The sequence below is a fragment of the Penicillium psychrosexuale genome (assembly GCF_028828465.1).
Source record: "Penicillium psychrosexuale strain IBT 29551 chromosome Unknown utg000004l, whole genome shotgun sequence".
Classification (NCBI taxonomy): domain Eukaryota; kingdom Fungi; phylum Ascomycota; class Eurotiomycetes; order Eurotiales; family Aspergillaceae; genus Penicillium; species Penicillium psychrosexuale.
The window spans coordinates 1,188,054-1,214,313 of NW_026643189.1; the positions used below are offsets into that span (position 1 = coordinate 1,188,054).

General features: G+C 47.3%; 7 protein-coding genes across 7 annotated transcripts; 3 read left to right on the plus strand and 4 right to left on the minus strand.

The window, feature by feature from the left end:
- Positions 1-496: 496 nt before the first annotated feature.
- N7518_006249 (uncharacterized protein) lies at positions 497-4,907 on the plus strand (the record flags this gene model as incomplete). The annotated part of the gene is made up of 7 exons (XM_057187176.1): positions 497-577; positions 675-863; positions 951-3,230; positions 3,279-3,722; positions 3,774-4,020; positions 4,074-4,324; positions 4,374-4,907. 7 exons carry the CDS (start codon positions 497-499, stop codon positions 4,905-4,907), a joined length of 4,026 nt encoding a protein of 1,341 aa, XP_057038879.1.
- A 1,030-nt stretch (positions 4,908-5,937) lies between these two features.
- N7518_006250 (uncharacterized protein) lies at positions 5,938-7,158 on the minus strand (the record flags this gene model as incomplete). Its single annotated transcript, XM_057187177.1, has 4 exons — positions 5,938-6,270; positions 6,329-6,394; positions 6,453-6,519; positions 7,049-7,158. The coding sequence occupies 4 exons, from the start codon at positions 7,156-7,158 to the stop codon at positions 5,938-5,940; spliced, it is 576 nt and encodes a 191-aa protein (XP_057038880.1).
- Positions 7,159-8,855: 1,697 nt separating this feature from the next.
- On the plus strand, positions 8,856-10,271 carry N7518_006251 (uncharacterized protein; the record flags this gene model as incomplete). The annotated part of the gene is made up of 2 exons (XM_057187178.1): positions 8,856-8,964; positions 9,010-10,271. The coding sequence occupies 2 exons, from the start codon at positions 8,856-8,858 to the stop codon at positions 10,269-10,271; spliced, it is 1,371 nt and encodes a 456-aa protein (XP_057038881.1).
- A 443-nt stretch (positions 10,272-10,714) lies between these two features.
- Positions 10,715-11,482, minus strand: N7518_006252 (putative allergen; the record flags this gene model as incomplete). The annotated part of the gene is made up of 1 exon (XM_057187179.1): positions 10,715-11,482. One exon carries the CDS (start codon positions 11,480-11,482, stop codon positions 10,715-10,717), a length of 768 nt encoding a protein of 255 aa, XP_057038882.1.
- A 2,705-nt stretch (positions 11,483-14,187) lies between these two features.
- On the plus strand, positions 14,188-15,865 carry N7518_006253 (SMP-30/gluconolactonase/LRE family protein; the record flags this gene model as incomplete). The annotated part of the gene is made up of 8 exons (XM_057187180.1): positions 14,188-14,406; positions 14,463-14,617; positions 14,682-14,875; positions 14,926-15,033; positions 15,085-15,294; positions 15,354-15,450; positions 15,517-15,596; positions 15,648-15,865. The coding sequence occupies 8 exons, from the start codon at positions 14,188-14,190 to the stop codon at positions 15,863-15,865; spliced, it is 1,281 nt and encodes a 426-aa protein (XP_057038883.1).
- A 2,017-nt stretch (positions 15,866-17,882) lies between these two features.
- On the minus strand, positions 17,883-18,584 carry N7518_006254 (uncharacterized protein; the record flags this gene model as incomplete). The annotated part of the gene is made up of 2 exons (XM_057187181.1): positions 17,883-18,504; positions 18,559-18,584. 2 exons carry the CDS (start codon positions 18,582-18,584, stop codon positions 17,883-17,885), a joined length of 648 nt encoding a protein of 215 aa, XP_057038884.1.
- Positions 18,585-22,575: 3,991 nt separating this feature from the next.
- On the minus strand, positions 22,576-24,321 carry N7518_006255 (MFS transporter; the record flags this gene model as incomplete). The annotated part of the gene is made up of 1 exon (XM_057187182.1): positions 22,576-24,321. The coding sequence occupies one exon, from the start codon at positions 24,319-24,321 to the stop codon at positions 22,576-22,578; it is 1,746 nt and encodes a 581-aa protein (XP_057038885.1).
- Positions 24,322-26,260: the final 1,939 nt, after the last annotated feature.

The following is a 26,260-nucleotide window of genomic DNA, read 5'->3' on the forward strand; positions in this document are numbered from 1 at the left end:
GTATACAGTTTTGCACTTTTGCCATGATTGAATGTGATACTCAATTTATGAAATGGGTTTTCCAAAGAACTTTCGTTCAATGAGATATAAAGTATAGCATCTAGTCGGTCCCGAGGTCAGATAATAGGTAAATGCTTATCGGAGAGCTCTGTATGATGTGCTCAAAGCTCTTGAATACAATTTCTCGCCGTAACAAATAGCAATTGCTGAATCCATAATATCAGTGATATTTATAGACATACATAGCTCCTTTGTGTTGTTCCAGTCGACGGTCATCGGTCACACCGAGTGGAGCGGGAGCGTAATCGACTCAGGTGGTATGTCTCTTCGCCTCGTCTTGCCCCCTGCGTGTATCCAGACAACTCCGCCAAACGCCCATATTCTACCCTCCATTTCGCTTGCGACTCTACTCCCAGGCATAATAATCTTTGACCTGGCAATGTTGTAACGTGTTTTCGAGCGCAACGAGCGTCCAAGTCCCGAACCAACCATCTCTATGCGAGCGGTACTGCCGGGGAGACCCCCAGCGAAGCTGCAGGCGTTCAGCACGGCGCTGTGGGATGGTCTTCGTGTTGTTGTAAGTACTCTCAGATATTGCCGGATTCCCGCTCCAGCTCTGCGGCTCGTTTAAAGCTCCCTGTTGCTGACTCTTGCCCCCGCGCGTTCCCCAATAGGCATACATCTCCGGCCATGCGCTGGTTATCCTCGGCGGTCCGCAAACGCTCCTCCAAACGATTTACGTCGACGATACAGAAATCCTCGAGGCCGTAGCTTTTGACGAAACATCTGGCAAGATTGCTGTTTGTGGCGGCCCTGGTGTGTTCGTGTACCAGCCATACGGCATCCAGGGCGAAACGCTCAAGGTGCGCCCACTACTCGGAGCTTGGTCGACCAGCAACACAGCTTTATAATGACAATCACAACTGATTTTAACATATGCCTTTATTTAGTGGTCGCTCCTTTATACGTTCCGCGCCCCCGATGACGATGAACCGATCTATACACTATCGTGGGGTTCCTCGAACGAGCTCCTAGTGGGCAACTCCCGCCTCGCCCTTTGGTTTATGAATGACGAACCGCGCCTTGTATGGAAAAGGGAGCTTGCGACACCCGTGAAATTCGCGCAACTTTCTCCGGATTCGTCCTTGATTGTTACAGTAGGGCATTATGACCGTTTGGTCAAGGTATGGAGACGACTCGCCTTCGGCGCAGACGAGGTTCGGTTCGAAAACTCATACCTTCCCCATCCGAATGTCGTCGCCGGGATACACTGGCGATTACCTCGGTACCCTGAGCAATCTATGGATAATGTTCTGTATACATTATGCGCCGATAACAAGATTCGGGTATGGGCAGTGACGGACGTTCATGCGCTTTCTGCCCTACAGTTCTGGGCAGAGATTGACATGGATGATTCGGTCCAACCGAGGCATGCGTCGGATGAGGATCAAGGACCACAACGGCGGTATGGGTTTATTTTAGATGGCCGCGACTTCTGCGCTGCGACGGAGCGTGCTGTTCAGAGGACCACAGGAAACAAGGAAAATCATGCGCTAGAACATATCATCGAGGTTGCGAGCAAGGCCCCGGAGATCTGTATTGTCACTGATGGCCGGGGCCATATGTCTGCTTGGGCTTTTGAAGATATCGGTTCTAGAGCAAAGACCAAGTTGAGCGTCTTCAATATTCTCCATGTCGAAGGCTTGGACTTGGGATTTGTATTCGATCAATCGCCGCAAGACGACTACGCTCAGATTTGTGCATTCCAGAGTACACCATCGGACGATAAGCTCAGTGTCCTGGTCCATCACTTCGACGGTCGGATCGAGTGGTATGATTCTCGTGTGGATGTTCTGTTTGATCCTGCACCCCGCACGAAAAGAATCACCCAGATGGCCTCTTGGTCTGGCCATACTGCCCCTGTGAAAAAGATTGTTCGGAATGCGATTGGAGATACGCTAGTGTCACGTACCAATGAAAACAAAGCCACTGTATGGACACAGCGGCGTCGGGAAGGAAGATCGATCTTAGCATACAAGAGTGTCCTCCTCTCGGATGAGCATATTCATCGGACATGTGTGCTAGAGAACATGAATCTTCTCGTCAATCTCCACCACAATGGGGTCTCTCTGTGGGATTTCAGCTCAAATCATGCCAAGAAATTGACTTCTTTGCCATTCTCACTGCCCGGCAAGCCACTATGTGTGCTGCAAATCCCCAGCATCCAAGCGACTCCAGATGTTTCCTATGTAGCAACAATATGGGCAGACATGCACGGAATTGCGTGGGAAATACGAGGCCCGAGTCAGGGATCCCACAAGGGGAGCTTTATAAATGAGCTTGGCTATCAAGTGCGAGAATTCTGCACCTTTGACATGGGGCTGAAGGAGGATGTTGCATATATCCTTCCCGTGGACCCAGCAGGCCCCAAAACAAAAATATCGGGCTTCTTCGATTCTTTTTCTACCGACATCGCTCTCTCCTACACCTACAGTGGAGTTGTGCGCACATGGACAGCCACGATCGATCCAGTGAATGTGAATGTCGATTGGCTACTTCAATCAACCGTTGATACAGGCATCACCAACCCATCTATGGCTAGTGGGAGCTCTATTCGCAAGGCAGCTCTGGTTGACGAGGACCGGACTCACCTCACAATCTGGGACACCAACAATGCTCAGCTGGAATTTGAGCAACATTTTGCTCCTCATGACATTATCCAGGATTTGGACTGGACGTCAACACCAGACAAACAGTCCATCTTAGCCGTGGGATTCCCACATAAAGTTGTTCTCTTATCTCAGCTACGCTATGATTATCTAGATTCCCGACCCTCGTGGACACAAGTTCGGGAGATCTGGATCCGAGATCTCACACCTCACCCTATAGGAGACTCTTGCTGGCTGAATAACGGCCATTTAGTCATTGGGGCTGGCAATCAACTGTTCGTTTATGACAAGGATATTGACGTTGGAGACCGCCTAGTGTCTGAGCTTCGGATGCCATCTCGCGGACTGTCATCTGTCGATCTCTTCGACGTTGTCAGCCGGCTGAATGGCCCGTTGCCTGTGTTTCATCCACAGTACTTGGCACAGTGCATTTTGGCTGGAAAGACTAGCTTGGTACATTCGATTCTCTTGAACCTACATCGCAAGCTGAAGTTCTATACGGAGGGCGATGAGCTAGATGGTTTCCTAGATATGCCGGTAGAATGTTTCTACGAGCAAGATGTAAGTGCGCACTTTCTCATATCTCTTCCTAATACTAAGGAAAATCAGGGTTCCCAACAAGGGGTCTCCAAGGAAATGCGCTCTTCCTACGTCGATTCCACTGATGAGGAATTGCCGTCTGTCTTAGATGAAAACGCTGCGGCCGCGCTCAATGAGAGTTTAGCACGAATCGCCTTGCCGCAACTGTCTAGCCACGAACAGTTCCGCTTGGCAGATACCATTGAATGCGTTGCCATGGTTGAGAAGCACCGGCGCTCAATGGACGATAATGCAGCTCGGTATCTATTATTCTTCCGACAACATATGCTGCGGCGGACCCAAGGAGTTGCCAATAAAGACGCTGTCTCATGGCGAGAGATTGTCTGGGCTTACCATAGCAGCAGCCAAGATATTCTCACAGATCTTGTCTCCCGGCAATTCAATGGAAAATTGACTTGGAAGGCTGCCCGTGAAAGCGGTCTCTTCATGTGGTTATCGGATTCCATAGCTGTGGTGCGTGTCTGTCACATCATTTCATTGGTCACGAACTAACCAATTGATTAGAAAGCGCAACTCGAAATCCTCGCCCGATGTGAATACACCAAGACGGAAGAGAAAAACCCCATCGATTGTACTTTATATTACCTAGCCCTCGGAAAAAAGAACGTCCTTCAGGGTCTCTGGCGTATTGCACATTGGAACCGCGAACAAGCAGCAACTCAACGTTTGTTGGCAAATGACTTTAGGGAACCGCGATGGAGGACATCTGCGCTTAAGAATGCTTATGCATTGCTTGGAAAGCGACGATTTGGTAAGTCGAGCATCATACTCTACAACCGATCACTTCCGGCTAACACCCAACAGAATATGCAGCATCGTTCTTCCTTCTCGCCGATCATCTGCGTGACGCTGCAAACGTCATCATAAACCAGATGGGTGATCTCCAGCTTGCGATCGCAATCACTCGAGCCTCCGAAGGGGACAATGGACCGGTTCTTCGGGAGATACTAGAAGAAAAGGTATTGCCTCAGGCCGCTTCCGAGGGCAACCGCTGGCAGGCCTCCTGGGCTTTCTGGATGCTTGGACGACGGGATATGGCAGTGCGGGCACTGATTGTGAGTACTTTTCTTCTCTAGTCGCCAGACCCCAATTAATCAAATCTAGTCGCCGGTCGAGACCCTCCTATTATCGACGACCCCAGCCACCCCGGGAAGCCCGGGGCGAGTAACCCTTCAGTCCAAGTCATATCTGTCCAACGATCCTGCCTTGGTAGTCTTATATCAACAACTCCGCGAAAAGACACTCCAAACCCTCAAAGGCGCCTCCAAAGTGCGACCCAGGGAAGAATGGGAATTCGTTATTCGCAATGCCCGACTCTACGACCGTATGGGCTGTGACTTCCTCGCTCTCGATCTGGTACGCCACTGGGAGTTCCTAGGCGGACTGCCTAGTCAGGATGTACTGAAGCCTAATACCTCCTTGGAAATGAACGAGAACGGAGTCGATTACCGGAAAATGCTTCATCGGCGGAGCAGCCTCGTAGTTGCTGATATGCCGGTGCGCCGAGCAGATGTCTCACAGGAACCCACACCCGGCGAGAAACCGAAGAAAGAAGAACAAAAAGCGAAGCCGAAGCCACCTCCTACGATGTTTCATGAGCCGGATGCCAATTCGTTGCTGGACAGCTTTGGGTTCTAGGTTAGGGACTTATTTATGTTGACACTGTAAAAGGCGGACCTGTGAATTACTGCATCGGGTTAGTTTTGCCGTTTTGGGTTTAGCGCCCCAATACGCTGTCACGTAACCTACCTTTAATGCCCCCGACATAAAAGACCAGTCTTCGCTGCTCCTCCTCCCTTTCTCTCACTTTTCCATTATTCTGCCTCTCTATCTTGCACTCATCGCCGCCCCCTTTCTTTTACTCTGGCCCCCACCGACTACTACACATTTGCTTTCAGCCCGACGCACTGCCCCTTTTCATTTTTACCGGATATGCCGCTTGATCCGACATCCAGCTTGCAATGCCTGTCACCCAGAAGCGTAACCACTGGGATGATACAGCATCCTGTTCTTTCGTGTCGATGATCCTATTCCTTCCCTAGGGCAGTGACTGAGCACCATACTACGAGGATATCTAAGTCTCCCTCTGCCAGTGCGCCTTTTCGTCTCTGATTCCGCGGGCCTCCCTTCAAATCTGCAATGTGCCAGTATACCCTCGATGCTACATATCCCTCTCCCGCTATACTACCTGAGGTTATATTACATAGCCCCGGCTTTATAAAATGGCTCCTGGTTACCTGGCTAAACGCCTAGTTGTCGTTATTATCGGTCTCTCCGATCCCTCTCTACCCAATCAGTGAAAACTCGAAATCACAGCTCGGTCATTTAGGCCAATAGCGAAAATACTGTATATACCCTAGACCTTAGTCGATGCTATATCTTATGGTTAATATAAGACTACAACTACGGGAATTTTTGCTAGTAAGCCATAACTTATTATAGACTATAAAACTAGTATGGTCTAGTGTCCTCGACTATAATAGGTTAGATTGTAGGATCTAGTTAAGATTGTCTACTTTTAGTAGAATTCTTAACTTCCGGTTTCATTCATCTTGAGAAAAAAAAAAAAAAAAAAAAAAGAGACAAGATAATAAGAAATCGTGGTAGAATTCGAGAGCCTTTGATTTTAGCAAAGCAGAGTGCATAATCCGGTACAAAAAGAAACCATTCAAGACTGGTCATCCAACTCAGTTGGATCGAAAAGACAAGGAATAACCTCCCTACGCAGCTCTCGAAGTCCTCGCTCAGCAATAACAGTAGTAACGTCATACAGATCCCGAGAAATGATTTCCTCAAGGACATCGGATACGCGCTCCCAGAGATAGAATTTGTCGCCCGATTGGAAAATCACCATTAGGGAATCCACATGCTCCATTATCGGCCTCGCTAGTGTAAGGCCATGGCATGGAGCGAAAACCTGGCCCTCAGAGTTACGATCCGCCCAGTCGGCTTTGTATCCGGGACTTCGAGGATTCGTGGTCCACCCCGGAGGAACGATAAACTAGTAAAGAGACCTTAGTGACTTCACTCAAGCGAGCAGGGAGCTAGGATGTCCTCACTGGTAGCAGGGTGACGTTGTTGACGGGCGGCTCCGTAGTAGACGCAGACTCAGAAGGGGCGAGAACCTAATAAAGAGACATGAGCGACATGACTCAAGCATGTAGGGAAGTGGGATGTCCTCACAGGTGCCAGGGTGGTGGTTTCGACGGGCGGCAGACCGGACGTCACAAAGGGTGGATGATGGGGACCCCTGCAAGAATGCACAGCGTCGCGGTGACAAGTATTTCAAGGAGAAGAGTTTCTGGTCTCGCTCTGAAAACCAAGATGGAGTTGATCTGTAGCGTATGCAGATGGTAGATCACAGATGACGTAATGTGGATCTTAGCGCCGGAGTTGGTATCATGGAGTACACTAGTTAGTTAACTACAGGCCATTCGGAGGAAATGTGGGGGAAGTGTATATGTCAAGTGAACGGTCGCTGTTGGATTCACTCTCAGATCTGATAGCTTAGTTCACGTATTCGGTAAGCGAGTGGGCCATGTAAGCCAGTGGGCCACCCAACCCAAAACGCGTCCATGGATTAGCACTTAGTTAGTTCAACCACCCACTATGCCACCAATTCGCTCCCGATCCTCTAGCAATTCAGCAGAGTAAGAGGGTAGGATTTTATTAGCTATCCAGGCTTTTAAAAATAAAGAAATCTCTTCAATTCGCGAATTAGCGCGTCTTTTTAATATACCGCGTACAACTTTATAACGCCGCCTTACTAGTGAATCTACGAGGGATCTCGCCGGCCGCAGGCCGGCGAGATACGCAGGCCGGCGAGATAGTTGTGCGGAACGAAACGACTAACTGCTCTTTTTTCATGCCGCCAAATGTAAACAAACATTTTTCCGATTTATTTCGTCCCATACAAACTACATTATTTGTTTTTCTTCCTCTATACCACTACTTTAAACCACTTTCGCGCCCACTCTCGATTAGATCTCTCGATCTGTATGCGAGCGAAACATATGTATAGGGCATATATACCGACATTGAGAGCATAGTTTAGAATCCATAATAACAAAAAGGTAGGGTGTTATGGCCGAGAGAAAGGTGCGATGTACTATGTAGATATATTGCGATGGCATAAAAAAAGAACATGATTGGTTAATAATACTATTGTCTAACCGCATTAGGATAAGTGTATACTGTGATTGGATAGATTGGTTAAGGTAGATAATTGGTTTTTCTTTTCTGCCGGCTGGATCTATTCTGCCGTTTCTCAGCGATTACTTTTTCACCGACTGGATTTCTATTTTTTTCGACCTAGTAGAGAGAGCGCCTGGTCACATGATCTCCTTTCGAGGCGTTCCCTCCGGGGGCCCTTCCGGGGGACCCCTTCCCAGGGGGGGGAGAGAGTTATTTTTTTTAATTGCTTCGCTTCGCTCCGCAATGATTCCCAGCTAATATTACCCTAGCAGCGCCTAGGTTTTAAAAGGCTGACTAACCTCCTTCTTTTCACTCTCTGGATAGGATTCAGAAGCCTCTATTACGAGAGATCCTATCTATTATAGCGAAAATGAATCTATTATATCGCGTTTAGTAAGTAATATACTATTGACTTTATTTGCCGTCTAGCGATAGAAATTATAATGCCTAATATTATCTTCGAATGTAGTATCTTAACCTAACTCCTTAAGCGCCTGCTGACTTAAATCATAGGTTATTAGCAAAGACCTATCGAGTCCGTAGCCGTATAGAGTGTATTAAAGACGTCGAAGGAGAGGTATATTAAGAACCTCGGGCGTCTACCAGAGAGGAAGAGATAAACTGCCTCTTAGAACTCTTCAATTGTTGACCAAAGATCAAACCTGGCGAGAGAGTCACCGTGCTTTTATCCCAAATTAACTATCTTGGGTTATTCTTAATACTACGTATTATCACAGAAGAGTACCAATCGGCCTGACACGTCATGTTTACATATTGAGATTCGACCTCTCCAAGACCCCGGACATCCGTACGTATATTGTACTGAGTACAACATCTGTGTGATGCTCTACCCTCACACAATAGTCAATACCTAGTCATTGCAAGGAGAATGCTACACAGTAGCGGTCAAGATGGAGAATCCAGTTTGAAGATGCAGAGTGGGAAATTTCGCAGATCCCAGCTGACAATTGTGTTGATCCCCATTGCGCTCACTGGCTGCACTACAGCCCGTAGCGCGCTTTACCTACTCCAGCAGCCCCAGATGGCTGCAGATGGGTTCCAGTTATCCTGATGGATTTGCCTATCCCAGTGCGATCGGCGGCGCCAATCTGCGCTATTACATCGCCAATCGCGCCGATCCTTCAGCTCCCACACCTTTTGCGAACGATGGAGACTTAGGCCGAGCGTGAGAACCCTCTTGCGCCAATGGCCTAGCTGCCGATCGGGAGACAATGCATACGTTCATGCAGACTAAAATCGAGAGATGATGCTCTTAAGACTTCCCCCGGCCCGCTGGGGTTTGAAGCTTTTCAGCTCTCTCTGACTTCAGACCCTTTTTTTGTATTCTAGCGATATATCCCTGGTCGATTTTTGTTCTTTTTTTCAGCGACAATGCCTACCAATATCCCAGGACCGCCCGGAGTTCCCCTCTTGGGTAATGTTTTCGACGTCAACCCCAATGAGACGTGGAACTCGCTCAACAAGTTGGCTAAGCAATTTGGTATGCCAGCAACCCAGCCCTAACGAGTAATCACTAATTTTTTAGGCTCCATTTTTAAAATCAATGCCCTCGGACATGAGATCGTTTTCATCGGCAGTGTCGCTCTGTTGGAAGAGATTTGCGACCAGACCCGATTCCGCAAGTGTGTTACAGGACCAGTGGTCGAAATCCGATATGCCGTGCACGACAGTCTGTTCACAGCATACGACTACGAGAAGAGCTGGGGTATCGCCCACCGGATTATGATGCCTCATCTTACGCAATCTGCGACCGACAACCTCTTCGGTGACATGGCGGAGGTCATCCCGGACCTGACCAAGAAGTGGAGTGCAGGAACCAAGACACGCACTCTGCTCACCAATGACTTGGACCGTCTCCTTCTTGCATCCTGCATGCAATGTTTCTTCAACCAGCGCGTGCACGTGCTCGAAGGCGCCGAGCCACCCATGCTCAGCGCCATGGACGGCGCCACACTGGAGGCAATGAAGCGACCCACCCGCCCCAAGTTACTGAATTGGCTTGTATACCAGCGCCGATTCGAGAAAGACACGAAGACCATGCGCGATTTCGCTGCGCAGGTAATCAAGACCCGGAAAGAGCAGCCAGAGACTGCCCGCAAGGACATCCTGGATGCGATGATGAACGGCGCCGACCCGGAGAGCGGCGAGAAGCTCTCCGAGTCGCAGATTATCGATGAGATTATCTCGATCTTTATCGGTGCCGCTACAGCACCCAACCTCGTATCCTACGCCCTGTACTACCTGATGGAGAACCCGAGCGAGATCACCAAAGCGCAGGAGGAGATCGACCGCGTGGTCGGCGACGGCAATATCGACCTAGAGCATCTGCAGAGCCTTAATTACGTCGAGGCCATCCTACGCGAGTCGATCCGTCTTTCTGCCACCGCGCCGGGCTTCAACATCGAGCCCATTCCTTCTGACGATAAGAGCCCTGTCCTTCTTGCCGGTGGCGAGTACCAAATTGCCCACAACCAGCCCATGATCGCGGTCTTGAGTCAGGTCAACCGCGACCCGGCTGTCTTCGAGGACCCCGAGGCCTTCAAGCCTGAGCGTGTTCTCGGCGAGAAGTGGGATCAGCTCCCTGCTGCCGCGAAGAAGGGCTTCGGTAACGGCAAGCGTGAGTGCATTGGCAAGCTCTGGGCTTGGCGGTGGTCATTCTTTACTCTCGCCAGCATTCTTAAGGAGAATACGTTTGAGCTGGCGGATCCCAAGTATAAGCTTGAGTCGAACGGTGCATTCAGTATCAAGCCGCTTGAGTTATATGGTCTTGTTAGCCCACGGAAGTAATCCTGAAATTGTTTTTTTTGTTGGGATTGGGTAATGAATTTGTCGATATAGTTACATCAAATCAACGTTATTATGAATAGATCTTAGAATGGAACAAGCTTAACTCTATTTTTATTCTTATTTCTATCTTTAATTTGTGAAACATGGATAGTCCCTGGAGATGGGCTCATTACGTGGCGACTACGTAGTAGGCGATTGCGTATGTACGCCACGCGGACACCCCAAAGTAAGACCACAAGTAAAAAGAAAAAGTTCTACAATAGAAAGAAGCATTGAAAGAATGTTTTGTATTTTTATAACCAAAAAAAGGACCAGCCTAAAAGTCTCTATATTGACATAGAAGCAGATACCATTCCAGCTGGGTGTAGACCATCCTCCGAGATAGAATGATCAAGAGTCGATCTTCAAAATCATATCAAATCAAATCTCAAAGAAAACAAAACTTATCCGCTGTAATCAATGGTAACAGCCAGACGAACAGGACCAGAGGCCAAGTTAGCACCAATACCACCGATATCCGTCTCAGCAGAGGTGTAAGCGTTATTGACAGTAGCAGCGTCCTGGGTGACAGAAGAGCAAACCGAGCCGAGGGCATCACAGATCTGCATACCAGAGATAGACAGACCAGCATTCTGGGCAGCGATAACGGAGACATCGAAGCCAGACCAGCCACTGTTGGTAGTGGAACCGAAGTCGAATTCGCCCCAGGTAGAAGCGTAGCCACCGGAGGAATCAGTAGGGATAGTGGATCCGGAGGCGGCGGCCCAGCCACCGTTCGAGTCCTCGTCGAAGGCAATGTAGACGGTCTCGCCAGCGGCAAGAGTGAAGGTGTGACAGGCGTTGCCGTACCAGCCTGTCATCTGGCCATCCGGGCCGTACTTGTTGAAGATGGCGACGGTCCAGTCGTCGGTGTTGGAGCCCGTGAACTGCGCCACGTACTTGTAGTTGCTGGCGGACGCGGCGTCAACGGTGATGATGTTGCTGCCGTAGGGGTTGCCCACGTTGCCGGCGTAGGTTACGCCTGAGCCGGAGGAGCTGGTGGAGCTGCCGAAGCCGGCGGTGGAGTACGAGCCGCTGGAGGGCGTGGAGGTCCAGCTGCTGCCGCTGACGGCTGAAGAGGATGTGGCCTGGCGGCGCTCGAGGGTGGTGGGTAGGGCCAGGGTGCTGGTGGTGAGGGCTGCGAGCAGCAGGAGAGACTTGGCGAATTGCATCTTGGTGGGTTTGTGTGTTGGGAGTGTGTTGAGTCACAAATGAAGGTAGATAACCCAGTGAAGATATGAAAGAGTGTTGTGTGTAGTAGTTGGATTCAAAAGACCGTGTTGTAAAGGAATGAACGGTAGTACCAAAAGGAGTGTGGTTGCTTGAAGGAAAGAGAACAGACACGAGGGTCAACGGCAAGGGCAAGTATATATACCCTCGAAATCGACAGAGTCTTCTCCCCACCCGCCACGCTCGCCTCGTAGGTCGAGAGTGAAAGATGAACCGAAAGTTCCGGGTACCTGGCTCCATCGCAGCGAACCACTGGCGGTGCGCACTTGGGCATACGTCAAACCTTGAAAGGACTCGTATACAGAGGGTTCCACAAAGGTCGAGGCCGTGGGTTTGGCATGCAGTTACCATTGGAGGTGGTCTGGGGTTGGAGTAGATACATAGGTATAGTCTGATTGGGCCCATCTGTGTACATTCTAAGCCACCAATGAATCTAGAATTCGAGATACTCCAGGGCATTCTTCATTGGCTACCCAGTAAACAGTGGGCCTGGTCATTGGCTATATCCATGGACATCTGATTTAGGGAGCCATGGGTGGACCCGGAGCAAGCTCTGAATTAAACCAGGTAGGGGAGAGACACTTTCCAGGGTTTCCTAACTAGGTATTCTCCGCATCTCAATTGGTATACATCCAGGATGAGGAACTACATGACAATATTAGCATTGCAGATACGAGAAGAGAATATGACTGCAGAATGGAGACAAGGATGACTCGGTCTGAAAATTAAAAGTTCGCAAATCGCACTGTCTGGGTCCAACTCCAAAAGATGCCCTAAGGTGGGCCCAACGGGGATCAGATCGTTTTGGTCCGGGGCTAAAGGCAACGGAACTACCAGGAACTCAGATCCGGGATGATTAGAACTATGGCTGCATTATCAAGGTGAGATATTGAGACGCGTAATAATAATATGGCATTGGCATTTAACAGTTCGCTGGTTCATGGCCAGAAGGAGTATGTCTCTTTGAAGTCGGTTGATGGGATTTTGTAGAAATTGTCTGATCCGTGGAAATGACGTTGTGGTCCAGGAGACAAAGTAATATGATTGGCTGGCAATATGGCATCTTGACCAATCATAGTTGATTGTATGGTCTTGGCAGGGCATGGCTTGTATCGTGGCCAATCAGCGCTAACCCCTGTTACAATCCATGGTTTACCACTGTGTTCCTTGAATTCTCTTCATTTGACTTTCTTCTGGAAAAGTCGCTTGGCCCTTCTTTATATGCAAGCCACCATCTTCCTTCTACCGGCTAAGATTTCCCTAGTGGATCGTGTGATTCTTTCTGTGTTCCACTAGCTCCACGGCCAAGCCCTAACCTATGCGAATTCGGAGTAATAAAGAACTCGGTGTTTGAAGAGCAAACCTTGGAACAGACCGCGGGGTTCACGTTGCAATCTCTCAAATGTGGAAACAAGCCATGGCATGTTGGGTCCAGTAATCGTTTCGGATATTTGAACAAAGATTGGTCTTTTTTCGGCTTGAAACGGTCGAAAATGAAAGTAGACGATACACACAACAAAGCCCTAATGTGATCATCCCTATGAGATATGGCCAAAATTGTGGGTTTCTGTGACAAACGAAAAGTCTACACATGTGAATCTGGAAGAGTCTAGAAAGAAGTTCAGGGTCTTTCATCTTCAATGAAAACTTTGATTTCTGAGGCCACTTTTTTTACTTTCAAAAGGGCAGTATCTATTGCAATTCGCTGGTGAGATTTGTGCCTCAATAACCCACAAGCTAGGATGCGTTCTATCCACTAGAACCAATGATAGAATAATAGTCGCACCGAGTCAGTAATAGTCAATTTCGGCGCTTTTATGTCTGTTTCATCAGGCCATTATTATACGACAATATCACGTGTAGACACTGCCCTTCTCGACTCGTGGCCAGGGGATTACTTCCAGGGATTTCCTAATGTCAAAGACCAATCAACCAGTATCAGGGCTCCAGGCCGTCCCACTATAATGCAGGACTTGGCCAATTGAAGTGGCGGATGAAACTGTAGCTATGTTGTAGAGATGTGTGATTTGTATAAATCTTGAAACATAAAGTACAAGTTACACAAGAGATGCGATGCTGTCAATTTGAGTAGCAATGAATCCAAATCCAAGTACAATTTCAATTTCAAGTCAAAGTTCGGGACTCCAGAACTGGAAAGTTGCAAGGTATTGGTAAAACACAAGGAGATAGATGAACAAGGAAGACAAGATCATTACTCTTTGGTTATCACATAGAAAATTCGTCTGTACGTTGTACGCCTTTCCCCGCCTTCGTTACTATATATCGTAGTGCTAAACCCCGCATGTTTACTCCGTACTACTATTCCCGTTGCTGTACTTCTATAATTGCTTCGCTTCGCTCCGCAATAACTATTTATTATTTCTCTAACTAGAAACCGCGAAGAAAACACCTCAAAAGACATATAAAGAGTCTTCCAAATCACTTTCGAAAAAAACAACCAAAAACATTGTTCAGCAGAAAGGCGGTGCTCGGCGCTGACGTCGATATGCAGATCATCGGGCCAACTCCGAGAATTGACACACGCCATAGCTTTAGCTGGAAGTCCGGGGATTCTGTACGGAGTATATTGTCCCTGAAAAAAAGGCATGAGGGGTCTATACCCCACTTCCCCAGCCCCCTCGCATAAATGCCCGATCTCCCCTTCTTTCGAGGATTGTTCTACGTACCTAGCACTATCACAAAGATGGCTTCCCAGTTTTCCTCACTAGCTACACTGCTACTCCTAGGGTCCTTCCTAGTGCCAGTCAGCCCGAGCAAGATTCCTGCTCAAGCGCAGTTGATTGACCAAAAAGCCTTCAATGTCCTGGACACGACCCAACCCCCAACCGAATTCAATGCGAAGAGTGTACGCGATTCCTCAATTGCGGTTTCCAGTAGCCCCTTTTACTAACCAATGCGTAGCTATTTGTGCCTCCAGGGTCGACAGGAAACAGTCTAGCCCAGCGGCCTTTCCATATATACGACAAGGAATTTCTGAAGATCATCGGAGAAGCTCCAACTCTAACCCGGATCGCACACTCCCCAAAGGACCCTCTATTCCATGAAGCAGTTGTATGGTAGGTATCCAACACGGAAATAAGTCCAAGCCAAGGAAAAATAGCATCTGACTTTACTTTCTAGGTCCAAGGAAACGGACGAGGTGTTTTTTGTCCAAAATGCAGGTGCTAAGAACGCCAGCACCGGTCTTAAAAAGTCGGCTATCATTGAGAGGATTTCGCTTGCGGACGCTGCTGCTGTCTCCCAGAAGTCGGATGCCGTGGGCCTTGTGGATGTAACCACCATTCCGTCATCGCCAACGATTCTCAATCCAAATGGTAGATGACCAGCTCTTTTTTAGTAGTTAAAGATAACTAACGGTGCTCAGGGGCTACCAATTACCGGGGACAGATCATATTCGCCGGCGAGGGTCAAGGTGACTATGAGCCCCCTGCTTTGTGGGTTATGAACCCGAAAAGTCCATTCAACGCTACAGGTTAGTACAAACCACCTCTTTGTATTTCTAGATTAACAAAACGGTCTGTAGTTATCCTTAACAACTACTTCGGCCGCCAATTCAACTCTCTGAATGATGTCGCCATCCACCCGAAAAACAAAGATATCTACTTCACAGACACAATCTATGGCTACGTGCAGGACTTCCGCCCTGCGCCCGGTCTGCAGGATCAAGTCTACCGGTTCAATCCAGAGACAGGTGCTGTGACAGTTGTCGCGGATGGATTTGACCATCCCAACGGTAGGAGATCAATAATTTGTACAAGCTCAAAAAGGAAGGTGCAACTAACAATGTAGCAGGCTTTAATTTCTCTCCAGATGGCAAGTACGCATACGTCACCGATACCGGAATTGATAGCGGCTTTTTCGGTCTCAATTTCACCCGCCCTGCTTCTATGTATGTGCTATCGTTTTGGTGCTCTACTGTTTGTATTTTAAGCTGATTATAGACTGTGTGTTACAGCTACCGATTCGATGTGAAAGACGACGGCACACTCGGCAATCGCAAGACTTTTGCGTTTGCTCACTCTGGTGCACCCGATGGTAAGTCAAGCAAGCTGAATTTATGATGTTGAGGCTAATTTCTTGAAAAAGGCATCCATTGCGATTCATGGGGTAACGTGTATGCTGGCTGTGGTGACGGCGTCCATGTCTGGAATCCATCTGGCAAGCTCATCGGCAAGATCTATCTCGGATCTACTACGGCGAATTTCAACTTCGCTGGAAAAGGGAGAATGGTTATCTGCGCCGAGACAGACCTTTACTATGCCACATTAGCCGCGGCTGGGAATTATGTCGACAGTGAGATGTGAGAGCCAGAGGACTGGCTGTGGTTTTCTATATTTAGTCAAAAATAATTTTGGGTGAACAGGAATATCATAATCGGCAGTCATTCGGTGGTTCATAGAACGAAGCGTTCGCTAAGAACTGAAATGTTGCTATGAATGGATTTACCAGACTTGAACATACTAGTACCAATTATACACTTGAACTGATTTCTCCGTAGATCGAAGATACTACTATTCAAAGTCCATGCTCAATAGACATCATGTCTCGATAATACAACGATGGCCTCGTGGGGCCATTAAGAAGAAGGATTCCATCTGGCTGTCATGCCATCTTTTGTAGAAAGAAGGTCGAGCATTGGGCAAGGCTCGGAAGAAAAGTGCCGTGGCTAGACGGAGCTCCATTCAAGCTAGGTGTATACCCAAACAAACTATAAGAATTAGCTCTATTGGTGACTCAACTCAAGCATTCGAAATGAGTCTCCAAATGTGAGTTCGCCAATGATGTCCGTGGCCATGAACAACCACCATTTGAACACGTCAGTAACGCCATGAGCTATGATATCCATTGTAATTTTGTCCACAGCTATACGGACACGATTGGCTACCAGTGGCTCAGGGCGAGCTAGTGAAGAGTCAGAGATGGGTGACGCTAAAAGACGCCGGCGGTGGGTATGGAAGTGTCTGTCAGTGGTTGAAAATACGGTGGGTTCATTGCCTATGGCCAGCTTGCGATAGACAGGTAGTTTTAGAGAATTGGCTATTCGTTTTGTGGGTCTCCTTTACTGCGTTGGTGTCGCAGATATCGATCTGATCTGGACTGATTCGGACAGTCGGGCCTACTTCAATGTCAGGTATTTACTTTTCATACCGATAATTGCTGGCAGCACATACCATACTTTTCATGAAGTTGATGGATGTACATCGGTACCGTCCCATTTAACCAATTGTATGTATAAATGGCATCGGTCCATTTCGATATTTCGGGCCCGGGTATATGAGACAGAATTTGTGAGTCTACGATAGATGGTGCTCTAAATTTCGTATTTCAGTAAGACAGTAACATTTCATCCCCGTACGAGGAGAATTTGTTATACCGACCAGAAGAGCAGCACCAATAATGCATATTAGCCAGTGGCTAATCAGAAAAGAAGTAGATAATATCCCGAGTAGCTCCATTATATGCTTGGGGAAGTTGCTTCTGATATGGAATCAAGCAACTATTACTACTTTCGAAATGGTGTGCTCGTGCCGAATTCCGATATTGCACACAACTTTCAGCTGTATTATTGACATCCTTGGTGGTTTGTTATTTCTACTATTGTTGGCTTGGGTGTCTAATAGGTTGGATACTCATTAGATCAGATCATTATATACTACATGGTGGAATCACACAATATAGGGTTTAACTGGTCTTCACGGCTGGGGATGGCCTTGACAACGCCTATACATAGAGCAGGCGTCTCATGGCAGCGTTATTGTAGTTGTTTGGGTTGATTCTTAGCCTTATAGGATTCCCCTCATATACGCAAATATTCACAATTTTGATATGAACTGCCCGGGTGGTCTAGTGGTATGATTCGCGCTTAGGGTTAACCCAAAGCATTAATGCGCGAGGTCCCCGGTTCGATCCCGGGCTCGGGCCCACTTATCTTTTTTTTCTTTTTCTGGTCCTTTACAGCATCTGGAGAGGCCACAGATTGTCCATGATTTGAAAGGTTAAAAGGATACCCTTTTTTTAACTTGCGGCACACTTAAACTTTCACTAACTACTTTAGGCTATTATAGATTGCGGGGTTAGCGCCAACTACTTTCTAAAAGAGAAAGTCTTGTGCACTACTCCGTACTTGGAGACGTACTAATGGCAGAAGTCGTTCTCTATCAGGGGAAAGAGAGCCTTTGCTGAATGATCCTTAAAGTTCAATGTTCAATTATGCTATTCTACAATCGCTGGATTTTTGCTTTCGTTTCTGGTCGGAACAAATTCATTGCCATATTTATTCACATATGATTTCCAGAGATCTATCATAACAATAATAGCGATTTAGTCTGTGAGAACTAGTTCTATCTCGCTGGAAGAGGGAACAAAGATTTGAGGTCTGCCACCATTATCATCATCTGTAAAGTCCGATCTCGTACTTTGACCATATCCCCTGAAAGTCACGATAGTATCAGCATGGGTTCCATCTTTAGTGCCCCAATCCCACCACCCAATCGTTGCGCCCTTGAACGCAAATCGGAAGATCGCACCAGTTCTGAGATGATCTGGGAACTCCCAGAGCTCATCACCCAAGGTGAATGACCCTTCCCAGCTCTCACTCGGATGGAGACATACAAAGTCTTCACTTTGAGCAACGTGAATCTTGGAAGGTTGATCATTCACAAAACCGGGACAATAATCACCATATCTGCAGGGAATCCACTGTTCGCTGCCACCCTGAACCCGTCGATCTAATTGATAATTTAATTCATCACGGAAGACATCGATGAAGAAAGTAAGAGGGCCGGCAGTGGTAAAATTGATATTGTTGACACCGTGATATGTCACTTTGTATCGAAATTTCATGCTTATATCGCCGTTTTGTCGCTTCAATTCTGTGGAGCCATTCTCGGTTTCAAGCGACACACTAAGTATGGGCACGTTGTGTCTAATAGAACCCTTGCTTCTGATTGTTGTCAGCATAAAATTATATATATTCTAGACTGAGAAAGCAACGTACTCCGAAATTTGGGATTGGGATGGCATAATGATATGTGGCCGGGAAAATGTAAGTGTTCAGATCGGAGCACGGAAGATACGTCCAGAGTCATGGGATCTCGTACTCGTAAATGGTTAGACGAATGCTGTGATCCTTATCTGGCACTATGCATTATTCTTTTCGCCCATTCTGTAGTCGGATTTCTGAGACAAGCGTCTAATCACCGACTGCAAATATTTTCTTGCCCGTTGACCCTTATGCTTTCATCACTATAGGTCTTGTGCCACTTTGTGTCTATTCTTGTTTGTCCTACTGATAGCGTGAAAAGTGTTGAACATGCATCTTTCGTCAACACCCAGATAATCTTTGTATTTTATCGTTCATCAATATCATGCATTTTTCCAACAGTGTCCTTTCCTTGCATTCTATTTTTGCCCAGTTTATCACCTCATCTTTTTGCTGGCCGCAATTATCGCCCGGGTTTTAGATCCCGCTTATTATCTCACAAGTGAGACTCACGTTCCTAGGATCATATCTGGCCCTAGGACCCATAGCATGGTTCTTAGGCACGCTCTTGGTCGCTCCCATAGATCAGACTTGTAGTTCCCAGAGAATCTACAGCTCCCGGGAGTGGAGAATAGAGCTTCGGGGAACAAGTGGGTTCCCAAAGCTACAGTGGGATCACCCATCGGATAATATTTAAATCAATAGCATAACCATACGTTCTACATCTGCTCCTGGCCCCCTAAGCACTAATTCCGGATCACGAGGGCCCTCCGGAATTAACAAATGATTCCCAGAGGTGGGGCATAAGGAATCTGTGATAATGAACAATAAGCTCAAGCTGCATGTGATACACGCTGTCTATATGAGATAGATGCTGGTGGTGGCTGCGGCTGCGCGAAGGGTGTACCGTGTAGCGAAGTGTCGACGATGAAGAGCTGAGGACTTTTATAACGTCGAAGAAGTGGCAGCGATGCAAGAGACCAGGCTCATGTAACCTCCGTAGGTGCTAAAATTACATGATAGTGATATTGATAGAGATGAATGCTATGGAGGAAGGTCTGGGCTATAAGAGAGCCAAGTAATTGCTTGAACAGGTAGTCAGCTGGCTAGGTCTCTCTCCTATGTATACACGACGTAGGGAGTGTGATATATGGTTGTTTTTACTTTTCCTCTTCCCTTCCACCCTCTTCCGCTGTCTTTTCTACTTTCTTTGTTAAGCCTTTTTCTTGCCAATGCAGCATTTTATCCAAGACATAACAAAACTCATGGTCTCATCAATTCCCCACTTTGAACCCGTTTGAACCCGTTTGAAAATGCAGCACTGGCGGTCTCTCTCCCCCTCGCCCGGAGATGGAGCCCGGACTGAGCCATTTCTTTCATTTGGAGATATCCTTACTCCCGGATGATCAGGCACTTACCAATCGGTACTGCGGAGGGCTGCGGCAAGCGTGGAGTTTGGAGACCCGTGAAACAATACCTAGTCATTTAGCAGTCCAGTATTTCCCGGGTATGGACGGAGTTTGCTAAACGGGGCTGTCTTTTGAGTGATTACCCACGAGATGACAGTGTCACCTTTGGTGAGGAAAGTTACCATTTTCGAATTGGCAAGCTGAAGGAGGACCGAAGTCATGATAATCGGATTGTTGAACCCGGACCTCAACTCTATCAACCCATGATAGAGTTAATTCACTACATTCATCTTCATAATATGCCTCAAGCATTAGAATATCGCATTCTTAAAGCCTTAGAAGCATAATATACTGCCAGTAATCTAGAAATATCGCGTTATTAGCCCGTACATCCAGAGGGCCTAAATTTCGAAACGGCCGTACCGTTATCCGTGAATTATAACATGCTTCTAGGATTCTTATTTTAGCTATTTCCTTAGCTCGCTCATGCATATCCATAAGGTTATATTTAACTATACGTATAAAAAATGAAGAACAAAAAAAAAGGATAAGTGGGCCCGAGCCCGGGATCGAACCGGGGACCTCGCGCATTAATGCTTTGGGTTAACCCTAAGCGCGAATCATACCACTAGACCACCCGGGCAGTTCATATGAAAATTGTGAATATTTGCGTATATGAGACTCAATGGAAAAGTATTGGCTTCCAAGGGTTGGCCGTCTAGTAGAGAAGAATCTTGTTAAGTTGGATTGATCAATCTAGTGATGTCAATTTACGAGTTAGATATTACTAGTAGATCTCTTAACAGCACAAATGGGGATCTAGGTATCTGAGATAAGTTAGCTTAATCGGAAGGCAGATCTTCTCAAAGAGCTACCATATACTAGGGGCATACATAAAGCACACGATGAAGCTAAATACCGTTCTGCTAGAAAGCTGCAGAGCCGGGCTTTCATGTAGATATAACGAAAGGACGTATGTACAGGTGTTGACCAGTCCGAGAGCATGTATTTACGCTTGGGTATTGGAATCGGCCTTTATGATTCATATGAAAAGCTAGGCCAAGTTCAAGAATACCTACATATAGTATGAACCACTCGCGCTATAAGACAAGGAAACATACGTGAGATAGAGCAACTTCCTCGTAGAACGAAGGGTTATGCACGAGAAGGCTGCTTCAATATCCTGCTTTTACAAAATTTAGCAGTTATCCTGTATGCGATGCACCGGTCTAAGATCTACCACAGGTCGCTCCCAAAGAAGTCGAAGTCACATCTCTGAGTCCGATAGAGCTCAGGGGAGTATCGGCCACCTTACAAATTTTGTAATTAGAGAGCCCTTAGGGCTGGCCAAGAAGCGTGACTACAGTTCATCCTACATCTCTTCCTTGTCCCAGTTGAACTCTTTGGCAGGATCAAGGTAATGCAGTCGTCCGTGTAGAAAGAACCGGGCTGTGAGATACCCTAAGGAAGGGTCTTGGTCAGTGAACTCAAATGCTTCTTTCCCAATTCCCAAGTAATGCCTTGATATCTCTCCAGATTTGACGTCACTAGAATGATGTTTCCATAGCATCCCTTGTGACCTACAACAGAGGATCCCTCGCGAGCGTTTCTTGCATGTGGATGTGGATATCGCTGGCCGGGTGGATAATACCGGCGATAACAATGGGTTCCAGTGGCAATACGAAGAAAAAGCCGAATGTATGAATGTATTGTTACAACAAACATTCCATCCCTTCTTCTCCAACAATGCCCGAGATACGAGGTACGTACCGGCGGCGTTGCGAGAGTTCTTCGCGGGTTTCGCCGCCAACGGTGAAGCTTCGATCAGTACGGGGCATTCTCGTTTCCCACGGAGTCACGGATCGACTGGGCAGTGGAGTCCGTCTTGATGGCAAGTGCAAAGGTATTGTGATCCATCAACACACGAGAAGTATCCGGGTCTCCTCTTTCCAAGAACACCAGCCCCCAAAATATAGTCTTCGAATTCTTCCGCTTTAGATTAAATCACCACTAGGATGGGAGTAATCAGCCGTAAGCTTTTATTCAATTGGCCACAGAGATCCGAACAAACTCTGGGGCATGGTGATCTGCAGAATGAGCTCATAAAAGACGTTGTGGGGATCGAGAATGACGTGGGGTATGCAGCAAAAGACAACTCCTCCTTTTGCTCGCGAGTCATGGGATGAGGAGTTCGAGCGTTCGAGATTCCAAAGTTGCTTTCCGTTCATCCATATAACCTCGGATGGAGTTTGTTACATCCAAGCGAAGGGCCGGTAGTCATAGTGATAGCTCCGCACTCCGCACTGATCCTCTTTTAGTACCAAAGTTTGGAATGGATCGAATCGATAATGTCTCACCTGGAAAAGGAGAACCCCCGGTTTTTCTAAAGTGCCAGTGGGGGCATTGAGTTCACTAGCGATTGCGAAGATGTGAAAGCGTATTGTACACGAAGTGATTAAAACTTATATTATTATATGTTCTATCATGAGATCTATTATATCATTAACCACCAAATTATGTCCAATCAGATTATGTCCAATCAAGACTTTTCTTCTCTCCAACAAATATTTGGCTTCTCCAAATGTTCCAACTTTTTTGAAGAGAAAAAAAATGCAAAAAGTCCTTACTTGGCCGGGGCCGGGCTGAGCTTCGCACGTAGTCGCGCTCCGAAGAAGAAGAAGCTGTAGGGAATGAGAATCATAGCAAGACCAATGAAAGCAAGCAGCCAAGAAGCCCACTGCAAGCCGAGACGATGATACATCTGCGTAGTGAACAGCGGGAAGGCTGCACCACCACCGGAACGCAGGAAGACCTTGGCTGCCAAGGCGGATGCAGCGTACTTCTGGTAAGAGTCGATGATGTAGTTGTTCACAGAGTAGTAGCACAGAACCATGCCGTAGCCGAAGGCAATGCCCGATGAAGCAGGGCCGACCCAAATGATATGCTTGTAGGAGGTCGCGCCCAAGATGAACAGGGCGATCGGGATGAAAGGCGAACCGAGCAAGGCTCCGTGAAGTCGGTCTTCTGGTGTTGGGGCTCGCGATTCGCAGATTCTCTTGAACTTGTGCTCGATGAGGGGAGTGGTAACCAGGGCGAAACCGGCGCCGATCAGAATGGGGATCAACATGAGGCCGATCTGGCCGTCGTTATAGCCGTGGAGCTCGGTGAAGATAACGGGGTATGCGAAGAAGAAGGCGTAAAGCATGGCGTAAATCAGCACGATGTACATGCACATTAGGTCGAGAACGGGCTCGGTCATTATCATAGTGATCGGTCGGATCAAGCTCGTCTGAGCGATTTCCTTGAATGTGAGCTTCGTCTTTTCTTGCTCGGTGATGATGTTGGGGTTTCCAGTTTCTTTGCGGAGTCTGGCAGCGCGGCGCTTAAGAATCACAGGGGCATATGTCTCCGGGACAAGGCCCATCAGAACCATCATGAGACCGGAGAAGGCCAAGTTGACCCAGAAGAAGAGGTCGAGGCGGCCACTTCCGACGTTGATCCAACCTGTCACGATGGGGCCAAGCACAGGGCCACAGTAAGGTGCAGCAGCAAAGTAAGCAATGGCCATGCCGCGGTCCTCAATGTTCCAGATATCGGCGATAGTGCCACCAGCGAGGGAAAGACCCGAACTAGAGAAGACACCGCAGAGGAATCGACACACGAGCAAGCCACCGATGTTTGGGGACAGAGCGCAGGGGATGTTGAAGATGGTATATAAAAGCATGGAGATGATGTATACAGGTTGTCGGCCGATGATCTCAGAGAGGGGAGACCAGAGTAGAGGACCAACTGCGAATCCGCAGACCATGATGGAACATGTCAGGATAGCGACTTCGAGTGAGACGTGATATTGGTCTTCGATCAAGCCTAATCCTCCGGTGACGATGGAGGACCCGAATGCAACACACACCACCAGCATCGATGCGACCATAGTGATGTACCAGCGATAGATGCGATTCCAGTTGTAAGGGTGTTCGGGGTCATTGATGGTGAATGTTACGAACTCGGCAGGCCCGCCCTTTCCTCCCTTTTCGACGTCGACGTCGGCGTCATTGTCGTTTGGTGGGGCGCCGCCGTGTTGCGTGGAAGTCGTCGAAACATGGGTTCGGATCTGCTCCAGAGTTGTCTGGGGAACAAGACCGGTATTGGTTTCCACGGTATATTCCTCGGGGAACACAGGGTCCTGATCATGTCCAATGGCTGGGTAATTGTAATCCAATGGTGGAGGAACTTCTGAAATGCCGCGGTCGGCGAGAGTCTCTCTGGTTTCGGTCCTGGATAGACGGGAATTCAAGGCCTCGAGACGGGGATCGAGACTGCGATCCAAGGGCTCGGGGTTCTCCCCCTCTTCTGGTATTGTTGAGGGCATCGTGAGTGTGGGAGATTAATTAGGGTATAAAAAAAGGGCTGTCGAGCCTATATATGAGTGGAGGGACTGTTGAGTCTGTTGGAACGTGCCAGGTACTTGAATGTAACACGGCGGATACTTATACTCCCAAGGTGGCTTTGTGAGGGTGTCATACTTTTCGAAGCCGACGAATGGCCGAAGTAGACCGGACGATCCCCGGAAAAAGGGCGGAAAAAATACGAGAAAAAGACGAGAAAATGGCAGAAAATGGCTCAGAACTGTGGCAATGGAGCGGCAAAATCTCGGTCCGAGTGACCGCCGACCTAATTGAAAAAACGACCCAGTCTAGCCCAACTTTAAATTGATGATATCACTGCCGATATGCCGGGCCCGTGTATTTGGTGTATTTTGTGTTTTGGGCTGTGAAAATTTCAATCCGATCAGGTTTTTTAGAGGCTCGAGCTCTCTCCGCCCTGGACGTGTCTGAATGTGTGACGTGCTCGACCCAGGCCAGACCCATTTCAGGCGGGGGGGCATGGCAGAATTGGGATATAAAGTCCGTCTTCGAATTCCGGTCTGGGGTTTATTGATTTCTGTTTTCAAACCCCATACCATAGTGAATTCATTCTACGGAGTAGTACTGACTTGCATAGCTTCCTGCTCGTTTAATCCCCGTCGGGGTTGATACCCTATCTTCGTACTTATTTTCCGTCAGGGCATTCTGCATTTAGGACCTAATCTCATATTGACGCTAAGCAGAAGTCCGCCAATTGTCGCTCGCAAATCTGACGGCATTCTAATTAAACTTTCACGTTTCATTTGGATCTTCTTCTGAAACAAAAAGAAAAGAAGAAATATCAATTTCCTGTCATTCGCATTCAACGCCGGAATGCTAACAACTCATTGGATAATCGGACCGTTACCACGAGAGATACTAAATATAATGCCTAACTCGATAATATCAACAATGCAACCTTACTTGAATTATCCAGGCAATATTCCTACTCCTTTATCGTTACTCCTTTATTCAGCTATCGATCTACAGCTGCAAGGATCTCAATCAGGATCGCCCGCTATGTATGTACATAGATACACTATCATAACTGCACAGGTGGGTCAGGGAACAGACCTTAAAATGAGACGAAACTCCACCCATTGGGCCGTAAAAACTAACTGCTACTAACTACAACTGCTATTCAAATAATGATAATTGAGCTGTGAAGGCCGATATAAGCCAGTATCTCTCGTAAACGAATTCCTGGCACTACAAGATGACTAGAGTTAGCCGTCACCTCTGTCTGGCTTCAAATTGACAAGGATCATTTGTAATAATAAAAATTGGCGCCCTACGGCTTACGTGTGAATAAAAATATGCATTCGTACACTAACTACACCCCTATATCTCTAACATGGTATATACTCCGTGTTGATGTTTTGGTGGGTCCTGGGCCCAAAAAAAAGGAATGGCGCCACCCGGAATCGAACCGGGGCTAACACAGATCATTGTTATACCACAATGTGTCGTCATACCACTAGACCATGGCACCCTATTGATTGATTGTTGACAGGAAATACTCCATAAAAGGAGCTTCATCGACTCCACTATATAAGCACAACTACATCGCTGGTTAAATCACTCAGTTGCTATTATATGCAGTGTTTGTTCTATTCAATTGTTGGATATATGTGATAATTCCAATCATGACTTTAAGTACCTTACAAAATGCTATGTCGCGTATAAATTTCCGGAATAGTGAGTTGGTTGCAGATATATATCTAGGGGCTGGAGTCAAGTCACAACTTTATGGATAATCACAGGTGGATCATATAAAGTAACTATTTGCAATTGAATAAGATCAAGTCCCCATCGAAAACTCAAACACCACGCATGACACTGCAATTATTCCCTCAACATGAATACAGCTGTAAGATGAAACAAATCCGAAGAAACGACCTACCC